This window comes from Bos javanicus, chromosome 3 (genome assembly GCF_032452875.1).
Source record: "Bos javanicus breed banteng chromosome 3, ARS-OSU_banteng_1.0, whole genome shotgun sequence".
Taxonomy (NCBI): domain Eukaryota; kingdom Metazoa; phylum Chordata; class Mammalia; order Artiodactyla; family Bovidae; genus Bos; species Bos javanicus.
The window spans coordinates 105389216-105414581 of record NC_083870.1 but is presented as its reverse complement, the minus strand read 5'-3'; the positions used below and the strand labels follow the sequence as shown (position 1 = coordinate 105414581).

The 25366-nt window shown below is 38.5% G+C and overlaps 1 protein-coding gene across 11 annotated transcripts in view; it reads right to left on the bottom strand.

Annotated features, from left to right (window-relative positions):
- The window catches only part of SCMH1 (Scm polycomb group protein homolog 1), a 224371-nt gene that overhangs the window by 23793 nt on the left and 175212 nt on the right, over positions 1 to 25366 (bottom strand). For 10 of the 11 annotated variants that reach the window (XM_061412328.1, XM_061412331.1, XM_061412332.1 and 7 more), the window contains 2 exons: positions 17388 to 17620; positions 13430 to 13556 (listed from right to left, as the gene is read on the bottom strand). The exons of the other annotated variant lie outside the window; for it this stretch is intronic. In XM_061412328.1, the coding sequence (XP_061268312.1) occupies positions 13430 to 13556; positions 17388 to 17620 (360 nt within the window). The remainder of the gene's footprint in view (positions 1 to 13429; positions 13557 to 17387; positions 17621 to 25366) is intronic. 11 annotated transcript variants of the gene reach the window in all.

The window sequence follows — 25366 nt, the reverse complement described above, 5'->3', positions numbered from 1 at the left end:
GGGGGGCATCCCACACTTTTGTGAGTTTTACCTCCAGAAGCTCAACCAGGTTCTCACAGTGAATATCGGAGAAAAATCCCCTCATGCTTCCAGCAGGGGGTAGGGAGGAAAAGGAGCCATTTAAAGGTATGCCAGAGCATTCTGTCCTTTTTAACAAGGTCTACCCTCAGGAGAATTATTTTACCAGAGTTCAACCTGCTGGGGTTTGATCAGAGACTAACATACCAGGGGGAAGGGAAATACCCAAGTCTAGGCCCCTCCAGCCATCTTGTCCCATCTAAGGGGAGATGAGGGGGACTGAGAAGCACTGGTGAAGTTCACAGTCTAAGAGCACAGCCTCAACGAAAGACTGAGACCTAATCATAAGACTATAGAATATCTCTCCTTCCTCATACCTTACCTCTATATTACCAAAGGCCTATTTACAACAATTCCTTTTACCCAGTACATTATACCTGGCTATCAGGAAGAAGTTACAATGCAAAAAATCCAGTTTGAAGAGACAGACCAAGTATCAAAAGTAGACTCAGGCATGGCAGGGATATTGGAATTATTAGATAAAAATTTTAAAACAACTACAATTATTACACTAAGAGTTCTAATAAATAAAGCAGAGAGCATGCAAAACAGATGAGCAATATATGCAGAAGATGGAAATTCTAAGAAAAATAAAAAAGCAATGCTAGAGATAAAAAACACTGAAATAGAAATGAAAAATGCTTTTGATGGGCTTAGTAGGAGACTGGACACAGTAAAGAATTGCTGAACTTTAGGACATCTCAACAGAAACTTCTAAAATGGAAAAACAAAGAAAAAAGAAGACTGAAAAAAGAACCCACCCAGAACAGACTGAGTATCCAAGAACTGTGGGACATACAAAAGGAGGAACATACACATAATGGGAAGATCAGAAGGAGAAGAGAGAAAGGAACAGAGGGAATATTTGAAGGCCAAATTACAGTCAGACACCAAAGCACAGATCCAGGAAGGACAGAGAACACCAAACAGCATACATGACCAAAAATACTACGTCTAGGCATATTACATTCAAATGAGGAAAAGCAAAGATATAACATCTTGAAAGATTTCAGAGGAAAAAACCATCTTATCTATAGAGGAGAATCCCCAAGAATCTCCATTCTTACATCTTTAGAAGCCATGTGAGCAAGAAGAGAATGGAGTGAGATATTTAAAGGGTTGAGAGAAAATACCTATCAACTTAGAATTCTGTACCTTGAAAAGTTAAAGTGAAGGAGAAAAAAACCCTTTCTCGGACAAAAACCAAAGGAGTTTGCTGCCTATAGACCTGCCTTGTAAGAAATGTTAACGGAACTCTCTAGATAGAAGGAAAATAACATAGGTCAGAAACTTGGATCTACACAAAGAAAAGAAGAGCAGGAGGAGGAATAGGTGAAGGCAAAATAAGAACTCAATTTTCTCATTCTTAACTGATCTAACAGATGGAGGCTTGGTTGCTCAGTCATGTCCAATTCTTTGTGACCCCATAGACTGTAGCCTGCCAGGCTCCTTGGTCCATAGGGATTCTCCAGGCAAGAATACTGGAGTGGGTTGCCACTTGGATCTTCCCAACCCAGGGATCGAATCCAAGTCTCCTGCATCGCGGGCAGATTCTTTACCGCCTGAGCCATCAGGGAAGCCCAAGAATACTGGAATGAGTAGCCTATCCCTTCTCCAGGGGAACTTCCCAACCCAGGAATGGAACAGGGGTCTCCTGTATTGCAGGTGGATTCTTTACCAGCTGAGCTATGCAGGAAGCTCGATATAACAGATAAGATATTTGTTCAAAATAAAAATAGCAACAATATATTAGATTATATATGTTTGCATGTATATGTATATATACATGCTTATGTGTACTTATCCCTAAGTGAAGTGAATGACAGTAATCATACAAAGGATGGAAAGGAGGAATTAGGATTTTTATATCTGTGAAGTGGTATAGTGTTATTTGAAAGTAGACTTAGATTACTTATGTATATCACAAACTTGAGGGTAATCATTTTAAAAAGTAAAAAAGAAGTAAAAATGATACGCTAAGAAAGGAGAAAGAATGGAATCATACAAAATGCTCAATTAAAAGCCATGAAAGGCAGAAAAATAGTGTAAGACAAAAATAGGACAAAGTACAAGGGCAAAAAAAAAAAACTGTAATAAATATGGTAGATATGTATCCAATTATATCAACAAACATTTTAGATGTCAATGATCTAAAGATCAAATTGCCAACATCCGCTGGATCATGGAAAAAGGATGAGAGTTCCAGAAAAACATCTACTTCTGCTTATTGACTATGCCAAAGCCTTTGACTGTGTGGATCATAACAAACTGTAGACAATTCTGAAAGAGATGGGAATACCAGACCACCTGACCTGCCTCTTGAGAAACCTGTATGCAGGTCAGGAAGCAACAGTTAGAACTGGACATGGAACAAGAGACTGGTTCCAAATAGGAAAAGGAGTACGTCAAGGCTGTGTACTGTCACCCTGCTTATTTAGCTTATATGCAGAATACATCATGAGAAACGCTGGGCTGGAAGAAGCACAAGCTGGAATCAAGATTGCCAGGAGAAATATCAATAATCTCAGATTTGCAGATGACACCACCCTTATGGCAGAAAGTGAAGAGGAACTCAAAAGCCTCTTGATGAAAGTGAAAGAGGAGAGTGAAAAAGTTGACTTAAAGCTCAACATTCAGAAAACGAAGATCATGGCATCTGGTCCCTTCATTTCATGGCAGATAGATGGGGAAACAGTGGAAACAGTGTCAGACCTTTTTTTGGGCTCCAAAATCACTGCAGATGGTGACTGCAGCCATGAAATTAAAAGACGCTTACTCCTTGAAAGGAAAGTTATGACCAATCTAGATAGCATATTCAAAAGCAGAGATGTTACTTTGCCAACAAAGGTCCGTCTAGTCAAGGCTATGGTTTTTCCAGTGGTCATGTATGGATGTGAGAGTTGGACTGTGAAGAAAGCTGAGCGCTGAAGAATTGATGCTTTTGAACTGTGGTGTTGGAGAAGACTCTTGAGAGTCCCTTGGACTGCAAGGAGATCCAACCAGTCCATTCTGAAGGAGATCAGCCCTGGGTGTTCTTTGGAAGGACTGATGCTAAAGCTGAAACTCCAATATTTTGGCCACCTCATGCGAAGAGTTGACTCATTGGAAAAGACTCTGATGCTGGGAGGGATTGGGGGCAGGAGGAGAAGGGGACAACAGAGGATGAGATGGCTGGATGGCATCACTGACTTGACGGACGTGAGTTTGAGTGAACTCTGGGAGTTGGTGATGGACAGGGAGGCCTGGTGTGCTGCAATTCATGGGGTTGCAAAGAGTCAGACACAACTGAGCAACTGAACTGAACTGATCTAAGTACATCAGTTAAAAGAAAGAGATTCTCAAAGTGGATCAAGAAATGAGACCCAACTTCATGTTGTTTAAAAGAAACCAACTTTAAATATAAAGATACACATAGGTTAAAGATAAAGGGATGGAGAAAGATATGCCATGCTAACAGTAATCAAAGGAAAGTGGGAGTAGCTTTATTAATTTATTAATTTCAGACAGAGCAGATTTCAGAGCAAGGAAAGTTTTCAGATAAAAAGGGGCATTACATGATATCAAAGGTCAAACAGCCAAGAAGACATATCGATTCTTATGGTGTATGCCTCTAACAACAAAATATGGGAGGCAAAAATTGACACAGGAGAAATAGATGAATTTTTCCTCCTTGCAGGAGAAATTGATGAATCCATTATTATGGATGGAGATCTTGATATGTCCTCTATCAGAAATGAACATATTCAGCAGGCAGGAGGACATAGTTGAACTCCAAAGCACCATCAGTCAACTGGATATAATTGATATTAGAGGCTACTTCACCCAACAACAGAGAACACATATTCTTCTCAAGGTCACATCAAACATTCACCAACACATAAAAAGCACTATACAGTCCATGGAATTCTCCAGGCCAGAATACTGGAGTGGGTAGCTATTCCCTTCTCCAGGGGATCTTTCCAACCCAGGAATCAAACCCAGGTCTTCCACACGGCAGGCAGATTCTTTACCAGCTGAGCCACAAGGGAAGCCCAAGAACACTGGAGTGGGTAACCTATCCTCCAATGGATCTTCCTGACTCAGGAATCGAACTGGGGTCTTCTGCATTGCAGGGGGATTCTTTACCAGCTAAGCTACCAGGGAAGCCCAAAACATACCTTAACAAATTTAAAAGAACAGAAATCATACAGTATGTATGCCCTTAGATGACAATGGAATTAAACAAAAAATCAGAAACAGAAAGATAAGTGAAAAATCGCTAAATACTTGGTGCTTAAAGAACATATTTCTAAGTATCACGTGGGTCAAATTAGAAATCTCAAGAGACATTTAAAGATATTTTCAACTAAATGAACATGAAAACATAACTTATCAAAATCTGTGGGATACAGCCAAAGCAGTGAATAGAGGGAAATTTACAGCACTGAGTGCATACATTATAAAAGAAGAAAGACCTAAAGTCAATAATCTAAGCTTCCACTTCACGAAATTTTAAAAAGAAAACTAAATCCAAATAAGCAGAAGAAAAGAAACAGTATAAATTAGAGCACAAATCAATGAATGAAAATTAGAAGTCAACAGAGAAAAATCAATGAAACAAAAGGTTGAAAGTGAAAGTGTTAGTTGCTTAGTTGTGTCTACCTCTGTGACCCCATGGACTGTAGCCTGTCAGGCTTCTCTGTCCATAGAATTCTCCAGGCAAGAATACTGGAGTGGGTAGCCATTCCCTTCTCCAGGGGATCTTCTAGGCCCAGTGATTGAACACAGGTCTCCTGCATTGCAGGCAGATTCTTAAGTGTCAGATCCAGCAGGGAAGCCCCAAACCAAAGGTTGGTTCCTTGAAAAGATCAATAAAACCAATAAGCCTTTAGATATGCTAATAATAAAAGAGAGATGACACAAATTACTAATATCAGATATTGAAAGAGATGGATCACTACAGATCCATGGTCATTAAAAGGTACTATGACTAATTCTATGCTGACAAATTTGATATCAAGATGAAATGGACCAATTTGGTGAAAGACACATTCTACCGAAACTCACACAAAAAGAAAAAGACATTCTGAATAGGCCTATATTTATTGAAACTGAATCAATAATTAATAACCTTCCAAAATAGAAAGCACTTGGCTCAGATGGGATTTACTGGTGAATTCTACCAAACATTAAAAAAAACCACATTCTACCAATTCTCTATAATCTCTTTCAGAAACAGAAGCAGAGAGAGTACCTCTTAGCTCATTTATGAGGACAGCATTACCGCTACACCAAAATGAGACAACAACTTCACAAGAAAATTACAGACCAATATCTCTCATGAACAGAGGCAAAAATCCTCAACAAAAATATAAGCAAACTGAATTCAACAACATGCAAAATGAATTATACACTAAAATCAAATGGAGTTTATTGCATGTATGTATTTCCAAACTCTTCATTTGAAAATCAATGTAATCCATCACATCAAGAAGCTAAAGAAGAAATATCACATATCAATAGATGCAGAAAAAACATGTGGCAAAAAGTCCAAGACCTATTCATGATGGAAACTTTCAACAAACTAGGAAGAGAGGAGAACTTCCTCAACTTCATAAAGAATGTCAACAAAACCCCCACAGTCAACATCATACTTAACAGTGAAAAACTAGAAGTTTTCCCACTAAGATCAGGAACAAGGTAAGGATGTTTCCTCTTACCACAGGTTTTAACCCTGTACTCAAAGTCCTAACTAATGTAATAGGATGAGAAAAGGAAATAAAAGATATACAGTTTGGGAAGGAAGAAATAAAACTTCCTTTTGTCTGTAGATGACATGATCATCTATGGAGAGAATGCAAAAATAATTCACAGAACTAATAAGCAGTTGTAACAAGATTGCAAGGTATAAATATACAAAAGTCAATCCTTTCCTATAAAACAGTAATGAATAAGTATAATTTGAAATTAAAAACAATACCATTTACCTTGTAGCACCTTCAAAAATAAAATACCCAGGTATAAATCTAGCAAAATATGTACAATATTTATATGAGGAAAACTATAAAACTCTGATGAGTAAAATAATAATAAAAAACCTAAATAAATGGGAGAGATATCCCCATGTTCATGGATAGGAAGACTCAATATTGTTGAGATGCCCATTCTTCTCAACTTGATCTATAGACTCAAGGCAATCCCAATCCAAATCCCAGCAAGTTATTTTGTGGCTATCAACAAACTGCTTCTAAAGTTTATACAGAGAGGGAAAAACCCTGAATAGCCAACACAATACTGAAGGGGAAGGACAAAGTTGGAGGACTGATACTACCCAACTTCAAGACAGTATGGTGTTGGTGAGTTGAGTTCAGTTTAGTTGCTCAGTCATATTCGACACTTTGCCACCCCATGGACTGCAGCATGCCAGGCTTCCCTGTCCATTACCAACTCCTGGAGCTTGCTCAAACTCATGTTCATTGAGTCGGTGATGCCATCCAACCATCTCATCCTCCGTCATCCCCTTTTCCTCCTGCCTTCAATCTTTCCCAGGGTCTTTTCCAATCAGTCAGTTCTTCGCATCAGGTGGCCAAAGTATTGGAACTTCAGCTTCAGCATCAGTCCTTCTAATGAATATTCAGGACTGATTTCCTTTAGGATTGACTGGTTTGATCCCTTTGCAGTCCACAGGACACTCAAGGGTCTTCTCCAGCACTACAGTTTAAAGGCATCAAAACTTCAGCACTCAGCTTTCTTTATAGTCCAACTCTCACATCTATACATGACTACCGGAAAAACCAGAACCATAACTTTGACTAGACAGACCTTTGTCAGCAAAGTAATGTCTCTGTTTTTTAATATGCTGTCTAGATTGGTCAGAACTTTTCTTCCAAGGGGCAAGCGTCTTAAAAAATTTCATGGCTGCAGTCACCATCTGCAGTGATACTGGAGCCCGAGAAAACAAAGTCTGTCACTTGTTTCCATTGTTTCCACATTTATTTGCCATGAAGTGATGGGACCCGATGCCATGATCTTAGTTTTTTGAATGTTGAGTTTTAAGCCAGCTTTTTCACTCTCCTCTTTCACTTTCATCAAGAGGCTCTTTAGTTCCTTTTTGCTTTCTGCCATTACAGTGATGTCATAGGCATATCTGAGGTTATTGCTATTTCTCCCGGCAGTCTTGATTCCAGCTTGTGCGTCATCCAGCCCAGCATTTTGTATTATATACTCTGCATATCGGAGAAGGCAATAGCACCCCACTCCAGTACTCTGGCCTGGAAAATCCCATGGACGGAGGACCCTGGTGGGCCGCAGTCCATGGGGTCGCTAAGAGTTGGGACACGACTGAGCGACTTCACTTTCACTTTTCACTTTCACACACTGGAGAAGGAAACGGCAACCCACTCCAGTATTCTTGCCTGGAGAATCCCAGGGACGGGGGAGCCTGGTGGGCTGCCGTCTATGGGGTCGCACAGAGTCGGACACGACTGAAGCGACTTAGCAGTAGCAGCAGCAGCAACTCTGCATATAAGTTAAATAAGCAGGGTGACAATATACAGCCTTCACGGGCTCCTTTACCGACTTGGAACTAGTCTGTTGTTTCGTGTCCAGTTCTAACTGTTGCCGTTGTTTCATGTCCAATTCTAACTGTTGCGTCTTGACCTGCATACAGATTTCTCAGGAGGCAGGTCAGGTGGTCTGGTATTCCCATCTCTTTAAGAATTTTCCACAGTTTGTCATGATCCACACAGTCAAAGGCTTTGGCATAGTCAATAAAACAGAAAGAGATATTTTCCTGGAACTCTCTTGCTTTTTCGATGATCTAACGGATGTTGGAAATTTGAGTTCTCTGCCTTTTCTAAATCCAGTTTGAAAGTCTGGAAGTTCATGGCTCACGTATTGCTGAAGCTTGGTTTGGAGAACTATCAGTATTACTTTGCTAGCGTGTGAGATAAGCGCAATTGTGTGGTAGCTTGAGCATTCTTTGGCACTGCCTTTCTTTGGGATTGGAATGAAAACTGATCTTTTCAGGTTCTGGGGCCACTGCTGAGTTTCCACATTTGCTGGCATATTGAGTGCAGCACTTTTGCAGCATCACCATTTGGGATTTGAAATAGCTCAGCTGGAATTCCATCATCTCCACTAGTTTTGTTCATAGTGATATCTCCTAAGGCCCACTTGACTTCGCACTCCAGGATGTCTGGCTCTAGGTGAGTGATCACACCATCATGGTTATCTGGGTCATTAAGATCTTTTTTGTATAGTTCCGTGTATTAGTGCCACCTCTTCTTAATATCTTCTGCTACTGTTAGGTCCATACCATTTCTGTCCTTTATTGTGCCCATCTTTGCATGAAATGTTCCCTTGGTATCTCTAATTTTCTTGAAGAGATCTCTAGTCTTACCCATTCTATTGTTTTCCTCCATTTCTTTGCATTGATCACTTAGGAAGGTTTTCTTATCTCTCCCTGCTATTCTTTGGAACTCTGCATTTGGATGGCTATTTCTTCCCTTTTCTTTTTTGCCTTTCGCTTCTCTTCTTTTCTCAGGTATTTATAAGGCTTCTTCAGACAACCATTTTGCCTTTTTGCATTTCTTTTTCTTGGGGATGGTTTTGATCACAGACTTCTGTACAATGTTATAAACCTCCATCCACAGTTCTTCAGGCACTCTATCAGATCTAATCTATTCAATCTAATAGATTGACTCTATTTGTCACTTCCACTGTATAATCATAAGGGATTTGGTTTAGTGGTCTACTGAATGGTCTGGCAGTTTTCCCTACTTTCTTCAAGTTTGAATTTGGCAATAAGGAATTCATGATTTGAGCCACAGTCAGCTCCCATTCTTGTTTTTGTTGACTGTATAGAGAGCTTCTCCATCTTTGGCTGCAAAGAATATAATCAATCTGATTTCAGTATTGACCATCTTGTGATGTCCACGTGTAGAGTCTTCTCTTGTGTTGCTGGAAGAGGGTGTTTGCTACAATCATTGTGTTCTGTTGGCAAAACTCGGTTAGCCTTTGCCCTGCTTCATTTTGTACTCCAAGGCCAAACTTGGCTGTTACTCCAGGTATCTCTTGACTTCCTACTTTTGCATTCCAGTCCCCTATGATGAAAAGGACATCTTTTTTTTTTTGGTGTTAGTTCTAGAAGGTCTTGTAGGTCATCATAGAACCATTCAACTTCAGCTTCTTCAGCATTAGTGTGTTGGGGCATAGACTTGGATTACTGTGGTATTGATTTCTGGTTTGCCTTGGAAACAAACATAGATCATCCTGTTGTTTTTGAGACTGCATTCAAGTACTCATTTCAGACTCTTTTGTTGACTATGATGGCTACTCCATTTCTTCTAAGGGATTCTTGCCCATAGTTTAGATGTAACAGTCATCTGAATTAAATTTGCCCATTCCCGTCCGTTTTAGTTCACTGATTCCTAAAATGTCGATGTTCACACTTGCCATCTCCTGTTTCACCACTTCCAATTTACCTTGATTCATGGACCTGACATTCCAGGTTCCCATGCAATAATGTTCTTCACAGCATCGGACTCTACTTCCATCACCAGTCACATCCACAACTGGGCATTGTTTTGCTTTGGCGTTGGTGAAAGAACAGACAAATCAATGAAACAGAACCCCAAAATAGTCCAACACGAATACAGTGAACTGATCTCTGACAAAGGAGCAAATGCAGTACAATGGAACAAAGATACGTTTTTTCAAGTTTGTTCAACAAATAGTACTGAGACAACTGGATAGACACACACAAAAAAGTGAACCTAGACATAGATTTTATACCCTTCACAAAAATTAACTCAAAATAGATACAGACCTAAACATAAAATTCAAACTATAAAACTGCTGGTATAGCCAGACAATGGTATGTTATTCAGCACTTGAGAAGTGAGCTATCAAGCCACGAAAAGACACAGATGAAATTTAAATATATATCATTAAATGAAAACACCAATCTGAAAAGGCTAAGTATATTGAATGATTTAAATTTTATGACATTCTGGAAAAGGTAAAATTATAGAGACAGTAAAAAGGTCAGTGGCTGTCAGAGATGAGTGGGGAGGTAAGAATGACTAGGCAGAGGACAAAGGATTTTTAGAGCAGTTAAATTATTTTGTAAGATTCTATAATGGTGGATACTTGTCATTATATATTTGTCAAAATCCATAGAAAGTACACCACCAAGTAAGATCTCTAATGTAAACTATGGACCTTGTGGGGTGATGATGCTCATCAATGAACAAATGCACTATACTGGTGGGGGACGCTGATGATGGAGAAGGGGAAACGTGTCGGGGGTAAGGAGTATATGGGAAATATATTCTATACCTCCTGCTCAAATTTGTTGTGAATCTAAAAAAGAAAAATAATCTAGTAAAAAATCGATAAAACAAGAGTTCTTCATAGCAGATGCAAATACCAAGAGTGGGTAAGGAGAGTGTAGGCATTTTCTAAACATATGTGACCAAATTCCTAAATGTATGTAAAGTCCCTTTATGCAGAGCATTTTGCAGGACTAGTTTTCCACCAAATACCCTTTGGAAAATGCCACTAGAGAAATAATGATAATTTAAAAAAAATTTCCAGGAATAAGAAACTCAATAAAGAGTTTAGAAGATACAGTTGTGGAAAGCTTGAAGAAAGTTGAACAAAAAGACAAAGAGAATAGGAATAAGAAGAAAGAGGGTCAAGAATACAAAGGATGACTTCAGGAGGTTCAACATCTGAACATATGCCAGGAAGAGTAATTAGATAAAAAGTGAGGGAAAATCATTGATGAATTTAATAAAATTTCAAGAAACCAAATGATGGAATGGGCACACTATATGTTCACATGGTGAGTAAAAATACTCATATTCTAGGTGAAATTTCAGAATAATGGGGATGAAGAGAAGCTTCAAAGAGAATAAACAGGCTTCACACAAAACTGAAAATAAAAATCTAGGGAAGATTCCATGGTAAAATAAAGATTACATTGTAAAATAAAGGAGCAAACTGGGATAACATGAAAGAGAGATGAACATGCTTGAACATAAAGAAGAAAGATGTATACAGCAGTAAGAGACTGTAAGGCTGAGCTAGTAAGTACATAGCAAAATAAACACATAACAAAAAAGGTCAAGATTTAATCTAAAACAAAGTTTTGTACAACAAAGGAAAAGTAATCATAGTACTCTACATGGCTCAATTGAGACTAGCATAAAACAAGTTACAATAACACACTATTGAATTTAAATCTAATCATAATCATATCATCTTATTAAGACAGGGAAGTATGTGTGGGTGGGTAACAGGCAAAGAGATTAAGAAGAGTTAAATCCTGGGTTGCCAAAAAAAGAAAAGGAAGAGTTAAAGTGTGTTGGTACAAAAATACCTCAAGTTTAAAAAAAAGCCATTATAAGCATTCTATTTACATATATGAAAGTAAATAAAAGAATCAGCTAAATTAAAAGTGACTGCCTTCTGTGAGAAGTAAATGACAGGGGATAGAGGGGGTCTGTTCCTCTTCTTTTTATAATAATTCTTGTAGTCTATTTTTCCTTTAAACTGTTCTCATGTATATAATTCTGAAGAAAATAAAAAGTGTTGTGCAGTTAAAAAAAATGAAAGGTTGGTAATAAAGGATATAGCATGGCACACAGCTTTCAATCTATGATAGCTTTTATTGTTAACAGTTGAAGCATCTATAAAGGTAACTTGGACTAACTGTATCACTGTATAGGTGTGTAAACTGAGATCAGAAAAGGAAGTGAAAGCAAGATCACACAGAAAGAGCAAAGGTCCAGTCAGGATGGTGAAACAGTGATCAGTGAAAACTGCTATAGCCTGGCCAAGAGCAAGAAACAGGGATACAAAGTGAAGTTGCCATTTTTCTTAGCTATGAGATTCAGACCAAGGGATGGATTTCAGCATAGTGACCACCAGAAGAGATGAGTTACATCATTTTAAATGAGTAGTGAGGCACAGTCATGAGGCTTCCACTAGTATGAATCATCTAGGTTTTGTTGAAAATGCATCCAGGCACCTAACTGATATTTAGAATCATATGGAGTAAACAAGCAGGTATACAGGAATCTAGTGGGCATGTTATAGGTTAGAAAATGGAATTAATATCTTCGCCGAGGTGTTCCTCTATCTTTACTTCCTCATCCATGGAGCTAAGCTAAGCTTTGTTTATCAATCTAGTAACATTTTTGGACTAAGCAAACCCAGTAACTGGCTGAGGCTAGATGCATAAGACACATTTGGAGAAATAATGTGATAGTACCCTGATGAGAGCTGAACATAAATGTTACCAGGAGGCTCTGTTCTTTTCCAAAGGTTATTTGGAGAGGAAATGACTGGGCTTCCCTTCAAGCACTAACATTCTAGGGTGGAGACAAACTCAACTCCTAAGAAAAAGGCTACCTTAACTTCCATGAGGATCATTCATTCCAGTTCCTTAGATTTCCCTAAGAAGACGTTTTCACACATGTATCTTAATTTACACATAAAAATGAATATTGTTCTTTTTGTCAATAGTTACCCCACTGGGAGGCTGTACATCTATTCTAAAGGGGTAGCTCTTTTAGAATTACCTTCTTATAGTTTATGAAATGGGAACAGATATGCACAACCCAAGTGATTACCCACTCACTATGGTTATCAGATTTTGCTTTGAATCAAACATGCACTGATTTGTCTCCAAAATAAAAAACACTTTCACAGTACCAAAAATTGCCACCGTCAAAAATTAAAAAAACCAGAGCAGTGTCATACATATTTGAGTGGTGGCAGAATAACTATAATGCTGGAAGGGTTCTGGAAAGGGTCACTAAGTAGGGAGCGTCCCAAACTGGAAAGGATGGGTGTAATTACAAACTGAGCCAGTGAGCTCCTGGTGCTGGCTTCATGTCCATCCCACCCCCAAGCCCTAGATCCCCAACTGTAAGTTCACAGAACATCTACCGAAGTTTCTTGGATCATTTTGACAGAATGGAGATGTCTCTGAAGTTATTTCAAACATCAAATTAAAAATTTTTAAAGATTCTGTTTAGATTTATAAATGGATAGGGGGCTAATTGGGCTACCCTGATGGCTTTGCGGGTAAAAATCCGCCAGAGATGCAGGCAGATGCAGCTTTGATCCCTGGGTTGGGAAGAGCCCCTGGAAGAGGAAATGGCAACACACTCCAGTATCTTTGCCTGAAAAATTCCATGGACAGAGGAGACTGGAGGGTTATAGTCCATGAAGTTGAAAGAGTAGGACACGACTAAGTGCGTGTGCCCCAACAGGGGGCTAATTATTGGTACAGTATGAGAGACAGTACAGACCCTGGGGCCTGGGGCCTGTTGCAGCTAATACTGTGATCTGCTCTTACCTGTGGGGGCCTGCATGGCTGAGCTGGGTATGGTGGCAGCATCTTTGGGTACAGTGCTGGTGTCCGGTTCAGGGGTGCTGGTTGTTGGTGAGGTGGGTGGTGGGTTCAGCAAAGTCCGAGGTTTCCTCTGTCAAAATGGATGAGGAAAAGTTTGCTACCCATGATAGGTAACTTGTCTTCTCATTCCTCTATTCTTAGCACTCAATGCACCCATGAAACTGGAATACGTTTGTGGATGGGACTGTGTTCTTTCTTTTTTATTTTAATTGAAGTATAGCTGATTTACAATGTTGTATTAGTTTCTGGTATACGGTAAAGTGAGTCAGATATATATGCAAACACACATATGTATTCTTTTTCAGATTCTTTTCCATTACAGGTTATTACGATATATTGAACACAGTTCCCTGTGCTATACAGCAGGACCTTGTTGTTTATCTGTTTTATATATAGTAGTGTACATCTGGTAATACCAACCTCCCAACCGACCTCTTCTCCCACTTTGCCCTTTGGTAGCCGTAAGTTTGTTTTCTATATCAGTGTGTTTATTTTGTAAATAAGTTCATTTGTATCCCAGATTTCACATATAAGTGATATCATATGATATATATATATATATATTTTTTTTTTTTTTTCCCCCCAAATAGCCTCTTGTTCAAAGCTGCAAAAATAGTAGATGCTTAGTAAATATTCTCTCAATCTATGTATAAGATTCTGGGCTTCTGTATAGCCAGGGCTTAATTCACTATCTTTTATATGTATTCAGTATTATTATCTGAAGTCTGGATTTTTTATTAGTTAGACAGAAAAAAAGCAAAAAAGGAAAAAAAAATGCTGCGACCTAAGTCTACTTTGACATCAGTTTGTTTCTCTGTTGAAAATGGAAACATCCCTTCCCCTAATTCCACAAACTACTTTCCTCTACCTACCTCTTTGGCTTATTACCTGCCATTTCTTATCTTAAACCTTGTATTCCAGTAATCTCTAACTATAGTACTTCCCTAAAAACCTGCAGTTTTATCTAGTCCTTGCCTTTATAATAATAAACCATCTGTTTTGCTAGAATACTTTTTTTTACCTTATAAATATCTGTTTGTCCAGGAAGCCTTTCTAGATGTCCTCTAGTTACTGTCTCTTTTGTGCCATTTCTGTACTTTGTATGGTTGCATTTGTTACAATGTACTTTCGCTATGTATTTATATACTGGTGTCCCCTATTAGCTTGGTGCTCCCTGAGGGTCTGATTCTGCTTACCATTCTGACATGATACTTGGCATATGATAAGTATCATAAATGTCTTTCAATGAAGCATACAGTATAGAATATCAATAATGGGAGTAGTAATAATGATTTGAGAAAAATCTAGTATCTCCTCTATGCTGTTCTGGGCAATCTCTGGGGGAGAAAGATCACAGAAGGTTGTTTTTTCCTCAAAGAAACAGTTTTCTAAAAAGCCTTTCTGAATGCAAGGAAAACATAACCATCACTGAGATCCAGAAATCCATTTTTACTAAATGTCACATGTAGGGTCCACTCTGGGAGCTGTATAAACCTGACTGCCTTCTCGGAGTGTATCAGAGAGAGAGCCCAATGACAGCAGGCACATATACAGGATGGCGTTGCCTGTCAAAGCAGTCATGCAAAGTCTTATATAACATTCAAAGCATGCATAGGACATGGACATTTCCTCCTGTTTTTGATATTGCCACAAGTAAAAATCTAAATGAGCAATGAGTCAGGAAAGAAAGGAAATAGTTCAACTTTACTGAGTTGGTAGGATTTCATGGGGGTTCCTGAAGAAACAAACCTGGTGAGTTTTGGTTCCCAAATATTGGAGAAAAAAGCAGAAAGATGGAAAGCATTATTGAGATAGGTGCATTTACATGTATTATATCTATTCATATGTTATCCATTCTATTGGTGAGAAAATTGGGGCTCTTAGCCTTACTCAAAGCTTTCTCAAAGTCAACACAGTGGTAACAACTGGAGATGAGATATAAATCTAAGTTTCTCTGGCTTCAAAGCCTATGCTCTTATCACAAGATCACTCTGCTTCAAAAATGAATATACAGGTCATGGGTTAAGTAGAGGCCTATACACTTACAGGAATAGGCAAAATCACAGGAAGGGGAATTAGGGAGTCAAATGCCAGGCCATAAAATACAGTATTAGATGAAAGTTATTGCTTTTAAGAGGACTGGAAAGAAAAAGGACTTTGGTTACTATGTTTAGGACTTCCTGAAAGCAGAGCTGAAGCAATCATAGAATTATAGTTCTTAGCTTTGAAGGATCTTAAAAGTTACTTAATCCAACTATCTACCTAATACTTTTACATCCCACTCCTTAAAAACATCCATATCAGTACCTGGGTACTTGATGAAATACCTGATGAAATGCCTCTAGTGATGGGAGATTACTACTTGCATTTTGAAATTGATTTAACTGTTCCTTTTATGTTGAGACAAAGCCTATTTGCTTGAGTTTCTGCTTATTGGTTCTTTCTGTCTTATTGGTTTCTGGAACCTCATGGACAAGTTTTCTCCCTTTTCAATCTAACTGTCAAGGTGCCCTCACATCATCAAAAGCATGACTTCCTTGGCCTTGGAATTTTAGAGCCTTCAGCCTCTCCTCCATAACATGAGAATGAGAAGAGAGTAATGGAGACAAAAACGAATCAGGATCTGGGTTAAGGGTTAATGACAACAGATTGGGAGTATTATGCATTACATAGAAGGATCAGGATGTGACATCAAGAATTCAAAACCAATAAATAAGGGATATTCTCAATTGGAAATCATCACTAAAATCATCTATCTATCTATCCATCCATCCATCCATCCATCCTGCATATATTGAACATTTCCTAAGAGACTGAGATATAGGGCATGGGCAGGAGAAAAAGAGAAGACTAGGTTCTTGACCTTCAGGAGCTTATATTCTAGAAGGACTGAGGCCAGCTGGAGCTAAGAAACAAAACAAACCCACCCAAACAATCAAACCTAGAGAAGAACTTAGGAAATTGGAATGGAATGCCTAAGGAGAACTGGGTATCATTTTCACACTGGAACTCAGGTAGTCTAGTTTGGGAGGGAGTTGCAGAGAAATTCTCTGAGACTTAGGAAGTGATTGGAGAAGATGATGCCAAAGGAAGCCTTAGAGAAGCAGCTGAGGAAGTTTCGTATCAATGGTTTTCTGAGGGAAGATACACATGGAGACCTGGTCATGACTAAAAGGCGGTACTTTCAGTAACAGTGCTCAGTGAAGCTCGACCCAGCAGTTTTTTCCAACACCAGAGGTTAAGTGTTACCTTCCTCGGGAAATGTGAGTGAATATATGATGGGGCAGCAGTGATCTTAGAACTAGAAGATCTGGAGATCCATCTCTGTAGCCTTTGCCATTGATTAGCTGTGTGACTATAGGGAAGTCATTTCCCATCTCTAAGTCTCAATTTACTTGACTATTTAACATTAACACTACTTATCTCCTAGGGTTTTGTGAATATCATATGATCTGTAATGGTGTCAAGTATAGAGCCTGATCCTTAGTATCAATAATTTCCTTTTTTTTTTTTTTAAAAGAAGGTATAGGGACAGAAAAATAAATACATTTACAGTGTCAGTTTTCTCCTTCTGATCACATACCTGGGCATCCACTTTGTGTAAGGTTAGTAACAATTAGGAGCAGAGCCTTTCATCTATTGAAGATATCAGACCAGAATTCCCATGAATGTAACTTTCAAAGTAAAAATTTGTTTCTTATCCATACTATCTTATCTCTAACATTACCAACTCCCAGCTAAGTAGCTAAAGTAGGGATGACAATATAGGAGATTCTCCTTAAAAGCACACACGAGGTGGAGAATAGAGTCAGACACATTCCTTTCTAAGATGGATGGATATGGATGAGTTATCCCTTTATAACCATTTATCCCTTGCTGGCAAACCCACATTTTTACCTACCTTACTGCCAGGTTTGGGACCCCTCTTCTTTGGGAATTTCAAAGGCTCAGCTGACTTGGATGGGGTAGAGATGGGATGGGGAATTAGGGGCTTGGGTGTCCGGCCCCGCTTCTTTCCTGGTTTACGACCCCTCTGCCCTGGTTGATGCTCCAAGACAGTTTTGGTGCTGCTGTGGATGCTGGGCTTCTCAGTGTTCACATCGGATGCAGGGTAGGGATTCTTTGGAATCACAACTGCAAGAAAAAGACTCATTCTAACACTCCCTCCTCCCACCTGCATCCCCATCCCAGCCAGAGGGAAAAAAAGACTTGCTACTTCTGCTTGGATAGTTTTATCCCAGGAAGCTAGTCTCTTGGCATCTGACCTAAAAGTTAGAAAATCTCAGAGGAGAACTGAATTTAGATTGGCCAGAATTGGAAGTTTTAATTATTTCTGGCTAATGTAGGAAAAATATTACACGTTTCTTCCCAAAGAACCTAGTTCAAGCATATAAACAACCACAGGCTCAGAGATGGAATGGCTCTTAGAAGCTTACAGTCTTCTGCTAAGAATGAAGACCTGAGGCTCAGAAGAGGAAATGATGCCTTCCCTAGGTTACACAGGGAGTTGGGATAAGGACTTATGTGTGGAAACTGGGTTCTGACAACCAAATCAGGGATTTTCTGTATCAATTTACTTAAAGTTTTAGTGTGATTATTGCAGTGAGGACTATTGAAATACATACAAATATATACATCTAATAGCATCTTTCCTTACCTTAAAAATTTGGACTTTAAGATAAGGTCCAAATTCTTTATTCTGATATCCAAATTCTTTATTCTGATATCCAAAGACCTTTGTGATTTTGCCCCTGCCTTGCTTCCTAGATATGTCTGATGTCATTTCCTATCACCCACCCCCATGTCGTAGCTCCACTGTTTTCTGAACACCAGTTTGTTCAAACACGTTGAATTCTCTGTTCTTTCTGATCTGAATACATCAATACTCAGTTTCTGACACTCAGCTCCAGAATCACCACCTTATTGAGGCCTTGTCTGACAACTCCATCAGTGCTCCACCTGCTCTAAAACAGTCTGCAGAGTACTTTCAATTTACTCTGATCATTCATCTCCTTAATTGATAATTCTTCAAGGTAAGCAATATCTAATTCATTCCACAAAGTTATTAAGCATTTACTACAGGCTATACATTATTTTAAGTCCTGGGGTAGAATAGTGAACAAAACATAGTTTCCACTCTTACGGAGCTTACCACCTAGTGGGGTGGTAAAAAAAAAAAAAAAAGAAAATTGGCAAAAAAAGACACAACATAATATTAGGTAAATGCCATGATTAAAACTAAAGCAGCAAGTTAAGGAGACACAGAGGTGAGGAAAGTCCTCTTTGTGAAGGTGACATCTGCACAGAGCTCCCAAGTGAAATAAAGGCAAAGTCTTATGAAGGCTGAGGGAGAGCCATCCACTAGATGGTCTATAACAAGTGCAAAGATTCTGAGATGGGAACATGTTACTGTCTTTGAGAAATGGAAGGAAGATCAGTATAGCTGGAATTGAGTGAGCAAAGGGGAGAGTGGTGGGAGATTAGGTAGAGAAGAAGTAGCAATAAGACTGTGTGGGATTTTGTAGACCCTGAAAATGAACCTAAATTTATCTTAAGTCTGAAGGGAAGCCACTGGAGAGTTTTGAGCAAGTGAGTGACAGGGCAGACTTAAAAGGGAACACTCCGGCTGCTCTGGGAGGGGAGGAGACGAGAGTAGAACTTAGGAGACAAGTTGATAAAGTAATTACAGTGGGCAGGTAGAAGACAGTGTTTCTTGTGCTTCCATGTAGTATGTAACAGATATGATGATGTGGTGCTGCTGATCCAGCAACTAGAAAAAATCAGATACATTTTTTAAAAGATACTGCATTGTTACAGAAATTATGAGGATTAGATGAACTGGAATTCCAGACCTGGATGAGGAGGATTTCTTAAGTAGCTGACACTGTTTTCTTTCCTGAGCACATTTGCCAAATTTGGGCATGAATTAACGGTCAGTCTTGGCCTGTGCAGAGGAGCTTCACTGGAGGAAAGAGAAACTGATGAGGCTGCTATGAGACTGGAATTTGAGGAGGTCCATGAATATGGCCTGTTTGTCCCAGAGGACATCTGCTGAGTTTTGAGCCTGCATGTTGGGGCTGCAAAGCTAGGCTGAAAGCTTCTAAAAAGACAGAGTGAAAATTCCCATAATTTTGTGACTTCAGCAGACAAGGTCCCACCAGAAGGATGAGGTCTACTTCTAACACAGCCGATCTCCTCTTCAAGATAAATGCCTTATTTTGAAATTGTAAGGACTGAAAGGTCAAAGAACCAAGCCCCAAAACTCTCAAAGGCAGGACAATTTCTTGTACTTTTTCACGACTATGAAGATGAAGACCCATTAGGCTCTCAGTCGAGGGCCCAGGGCCTCGGAATATGGATATAAACCGTAGATAAAATTCATATCTGAACTAGTTCAATCCATGATTAAACTGAGAGGATCAGGCCCTTATCCTATTAGCATAAAGGAAAGAGGAAAGAAAGAATTCTTTCTGATAGAAAATATCAGCTGGAGTCTCAAAACTTCTTTTATATAAAATATCCAGTGTGTGTGTGTGTGTGTGTGTGTGTGTGTGTGTGTGTGTAAGACAGAAATATAAAGAGTCAGAACAATGTGACTGATAATCAAGAAAAAATATAGACAATAGAAAACTCATGATCCAGATAATGAAACAGACTTTAAACTAATGGTAAGTAATACAGTTTTAAAAAGTAGAGGAAAAGATGAAAAAAATGTAAGAAAAGATAATACTCACAGAAAACTGCAACCTTCATAACCAATTAAACAAACATACTAGAATAAAAACAATATTAAAAATTAAGAATTCATTGGACGGATTTAAGGGTAAACAAGATCTAGCAGAAGAATTAAAAAATTTGAAGAAAAATCAACAGAAAACATGCAAAATGAAGCAAAAACACAGAAAAAAAAAAACCCAGATAAACAGATTAGAACATTAGGGACACGTGGACACAGTCAATAGATACAAAATATGAGTAACTATAATCCCTGTGAGAGAAGACAGAGAGAATGAGGAAAAACTATATTTGAAGACTAATGAAAGAAGAGCTCAGCAATCCACAAGCAGCAAAAACACACAAAAAATCCAAACTATACCAAACCACATCACTGTGAAACTGCTGAAAATAAAATACATAAAATAAAGCGAAATGAAAGACAAAGATACATTTTTAAAAGCAGTTAAAGAAAAAAGGATTATTTTTACAGAAGCAATTGACTTTGTAACAGAAACTGTGAAAGTAAGAAGCAATAGTGTTAAATGACAGTTTTAAAGGGCTAAAATATGTAAACTCCAACCCAGAGTTCTACAGTGAAAAATCACTGCAGATGGTGACTGCAGCCATGAAATTAAAAGACGCTTACTCCTTGGAAGGAAAGTTATGACCAACCTAGACAGCATATTCAAAAGCAGAGACATTACTTTGCCAACAAAGGTCCGTCTAGTCAAGGCTATGGTTTTTCCAGTGGTCATGTATGGATATGAGAGTTGGGACTATAAAGAAAGTTGAGCACTGAAGAATTGATGCTTTTGAACTGTGGTGTTGAAGAAGACTCTTGAGAGTCCCTTGGACTGCAAGGAGATCCAACCAGTCCACCCTAAAGGAGACCAGTCCTGGGTGTTCATTGGAAGGACTGATGTTGAAGCTGAAACTCCAATACTTTGGCCACCTGATGTGAAGAACTGACTCACTGGAAAAGACTCTGATGCTGGGAAAGATTGAGGGCAGGAGGAGAAGGGGACGACAGAGGATGAGATGGTTGTATGGCATCACTGACTCGATGGACATGGGTTTGGGTGGACTCCGGGAGTTGGTGTTGGACAGGGAGGCCTGGTGTGCTGCGGTTCATGGGGTCGCAAAGGGTCAGACACGACTGAATGACTGAACTGAACTGATTCTTCAAAAATGAAGGTGAAAAAGTATAAAAGCAACCTAAGTGTTCATCAACAGATGAAAGAAGAAAGAAGATGTCTCACACACACACATGTGCACATACACACACACACACACAGGAATACTACTGAGCCATAAAAAAGAATGAATTCTCTTTTGCCATTTGTAGCAACATGTATAGATTTGGAGGATATCATGCTAAGTGAAATAAGTCAGACAGAGAAAGAAAAATACTGTATTAGATATCTCTTATATGTGGAATCTAAAAGATACAACAAACTAGTGAATAAAACAACAAAAAAGAAGCAGATTCCCAGATGAAGAGAACAAACTAGTGACTTACAGTAGAGAGAGGGAACTGAGGAGGGGCAATATAGGTGTAGAGGGAAAAAAAGAGGGCTACTATGGGATTATAAGAAATGATTTCTTATAATCATCTGTGTGAAACTTTTGAAAACTGAAAAATTGCATGCAATTAAAATTTTTTTAAAAAGGTAAAATAACATTTTCAGAAACATCAAAGCTGAAAAAATGTCACTAATAGACCTAAACTACAGGAAATAAAAAGGAAGTTCTTCAGGATAAAAAAGAGTAATCCCAGATGGAAAAATACAACTGTAGGAAGGAAGAGCATTAGAAGGGGTAACTATGTGGACAGATACAAGATAATATTGACTATTTAGAAAAGATTTTTTTTTAATGGCTTGTAGGGTTTATAGTACATGTACAGTTGACCCTTAAACAACATAGATTTTAACTGTGCATATCCATTTGCATGCAAATTTTTAAAATAAACATGTACTACAGTACTTCAGGATTCATGGTTTGGTTTAATCCATAGATGTACAACCATGGATATGGAGGGCTTACTGTGAAGTTATATGCAGATTTCACTGCCCCTAAGCTACACACTGTTTAAGGGTCAACTGTATTAGTAAATTACATAAAAGCAATAGCACAAAGGATGGTAGTAGTCGGGTAAATGGAGCCAAAATTTGTTAAGAACTTTGCATTATTTGGGGAGGGGCCAGAGTGCTTACTTAAGATGAACTTTAGTAAGTTCAAAATATACAATTCCAGCTAGTTAAAAAATTCTAACAAGAATGCATCACTAAAAAAGCTAAGGAGAGAGAAATGGAATAATAAAACATGCTTGATTAATCCCAAAGAAGGCAAGAAAGGAGGAACAAATAAACGAGTAAGAACTCAAAAACAAAAAGCAAAATACAAAATGACAGACTTTAACACAAATAAATAATCACATTAAATACAACTGGTTTGGATAAACGAAGAGAAAATAAACAAACTAGACCCCAAAACCCCCAAGAACCCAATTATATCTATTTATAAGATAGCACTGAAATATAAGAAAACTTAAAATATAATGATAGAGGAAGACAAAAACAAACAGATGGAAAAATACATACCCTGTGAACGTTAACCAAAGAAGGTTCAAGTGGCTATGTTAATATCAGACAAGACAGTCTTAATGCAGGAAGTGTAACTAGACTAAAAAGGGATACTTCATCAAGATTAAATAGTCAATTCATATCACCAAAACGCAAAGGCAGTCTACTGGATGGGAGAAGATATTTGCAAATGATATATCCAATAAGGGGTTAACATCCAAAATACACAAATACACAACTCAGCATTAAAAAAAAAAACCTAATTAACAAATCGGCAGAGGACCTGAATAGACATTTTTCCAAAGAAGACATACAGACACACGAAAAGAAGCTCAACATCACTAATCATCAGTGCAATGCAAATCAAAACCAGAATGAGATACCACTTCACATTTGTCAGAATGGCCATTACTCAAAAAAGAACAAATAACAGGTGTTGGCAAGGATATGGAGAAAAGAGAAACCTCATTCACTGTTGGTGGGAATGTAAATTGGTGCAGTCACTATGGGAAACAGCATTCTTAAAAAAATTAAAAACAGAACTGCCATATGATCCAGCAAATTAACTTCTGGGTATTTACCCAAAGAAAACAAAAACACTTAATTTGAAAAGGCATATAAGAAAAAAAAAGGCATATGCACACCAATGTTCACAGCATTATTGTTTACAATAGCCAAGACATGGAAACAACCTAAGTGTCCACCAATAGATGAATGGCTAAAGAAGATGTGGTATACACATACAACGGAGTATTTACTCAGCTATGAAAAAAGAAATCTTCCCACTTGTGACAACATGGATAAATCTAGAAGGTATGCTAAGTGAAGTAAATCAGACAAAGACAAATACTGTATGATCCCACATGTGGAATCTAAAAAACAAACCAAACAGAAACAGAATCTTAGATACAACAGAACAAACTAGTGATTGAGAGAGAGGAGAGCAGCGGAGGAGCGATAAAACAGGTGAAGGGGATTAAGAGGCACAAAACCCCAGTAATAAAACAAGACCTTGGGGATGTAACATACAGCGTAAGAAGTGCAGTCAATATTGTTTTAAGAGCTTTGTAGGGGGATAGACGGTTACTAGATTCATCATGGTGATCATTTAAAAATATATGAAATGTCAAATCACCATGTAGCACACCTGAAATAAACACATTATACATCAACTATATTTAATTAAAAAAAACTCAAGTTAGAGTGGAAATGAAACTAAAATTACTTAGAAATGATAATTACAGCAAAAGATAGTCAATTCAAAAGGAAGCTATAATAACCTTATGTTTATATGGACCTAATAATACAAAATATAAAAGCAAAATTTAAAGAACTAAAAGGAGAAATAGAAAATCCATAATTATGAGTTGGAGATTTCTGACACATTTCTCAGTTACTGGTAATTCAAGAACGTGAGGACGTGGGAAGCTGCAGCTCAGTGCTCTGTGATGACCTTGAGGGGTGTGGCTAAGACTCCGTGCTCCCAACGCTTGGGGTCTGGGTTTGATCCCTGGTCCCAGGGACGGAGAAGCCTGGTGGGCTGCCTGCCGTCTATGGGGTCGCACAGACCAGACATGGCTGAAGTGACTTAGCAGCAGCAGCAGCAGCAGCAGCAGCAGCAGGGAACTAGATCCTACATGCCACAACCTAAGAGTTTGCATGTTACAACTAAGAGTTCACATGCTAGAACAAAAGATCTTGCATGCTGGAACTAAAGATCCCATGTACTGCAACTAAGACCCAGCACAGCCAAATAACTAACTAAATAAAAGTATTAAAAAAAAGAACATGAACATATAAATAAGGATAGAAAATATCTGAATAATACAATCAACTAACTAGTAACATAAATAACTAATTAACGTGTGTGTGTGCTTAGTTGCTCAGCCGCGTCTGACTCTTTGCAACCCCATGGACTGTAGCCCACCAGGTTCCTCTGTCCATGGGGATTCTCCAGGCAAGAATACTGGAGTGGGTTGCCATGCCCTCCCCCAGGGGATCTTCCCAATCCAGGGATCCCAACCCCAGGTCTCCCGCACTGCAGGCAGATTCTATACTGTTTGAGCCACCAGGGAAGCCCAAGAATCCTGGAGTGTCTCCAGGATCCCTTCTCCAGGGGATCTTCCTGACCCAGGAATTGAACTGTGGTCTCCTGCATGGCAGGTGGATTCTTTACCAGCTGAGCTACATAGGAAGCCCACTAATTAACATAAATAACCAAATAACAGGTTAACTAACCAACCTAACTGACACATACAGGACATTATATCCAAAAAGCATAGAATACACATTCTTTTCAAATGTTTATGTAGTGTACTGGGTGAAAAACCAATTCTCAATAAAGTACAAATAACTGAAATAATAAAGAATATGTTCTCTAACCACATGGAATTTAAATACAAATCAATAATAAATTAATTAAAAGACCCAGTGTTAAGAAATTAAGTGACATATATGCTAGTGGTAAAGAACCTACCTGCCAATGCAGGAGACATAAGACACACAGGTTTGATCCCAGGTCAGGAAGATCCCCTGGAGAAGGACATGGCAACCCACTCCAGTATTCTTGCCTGGAGAA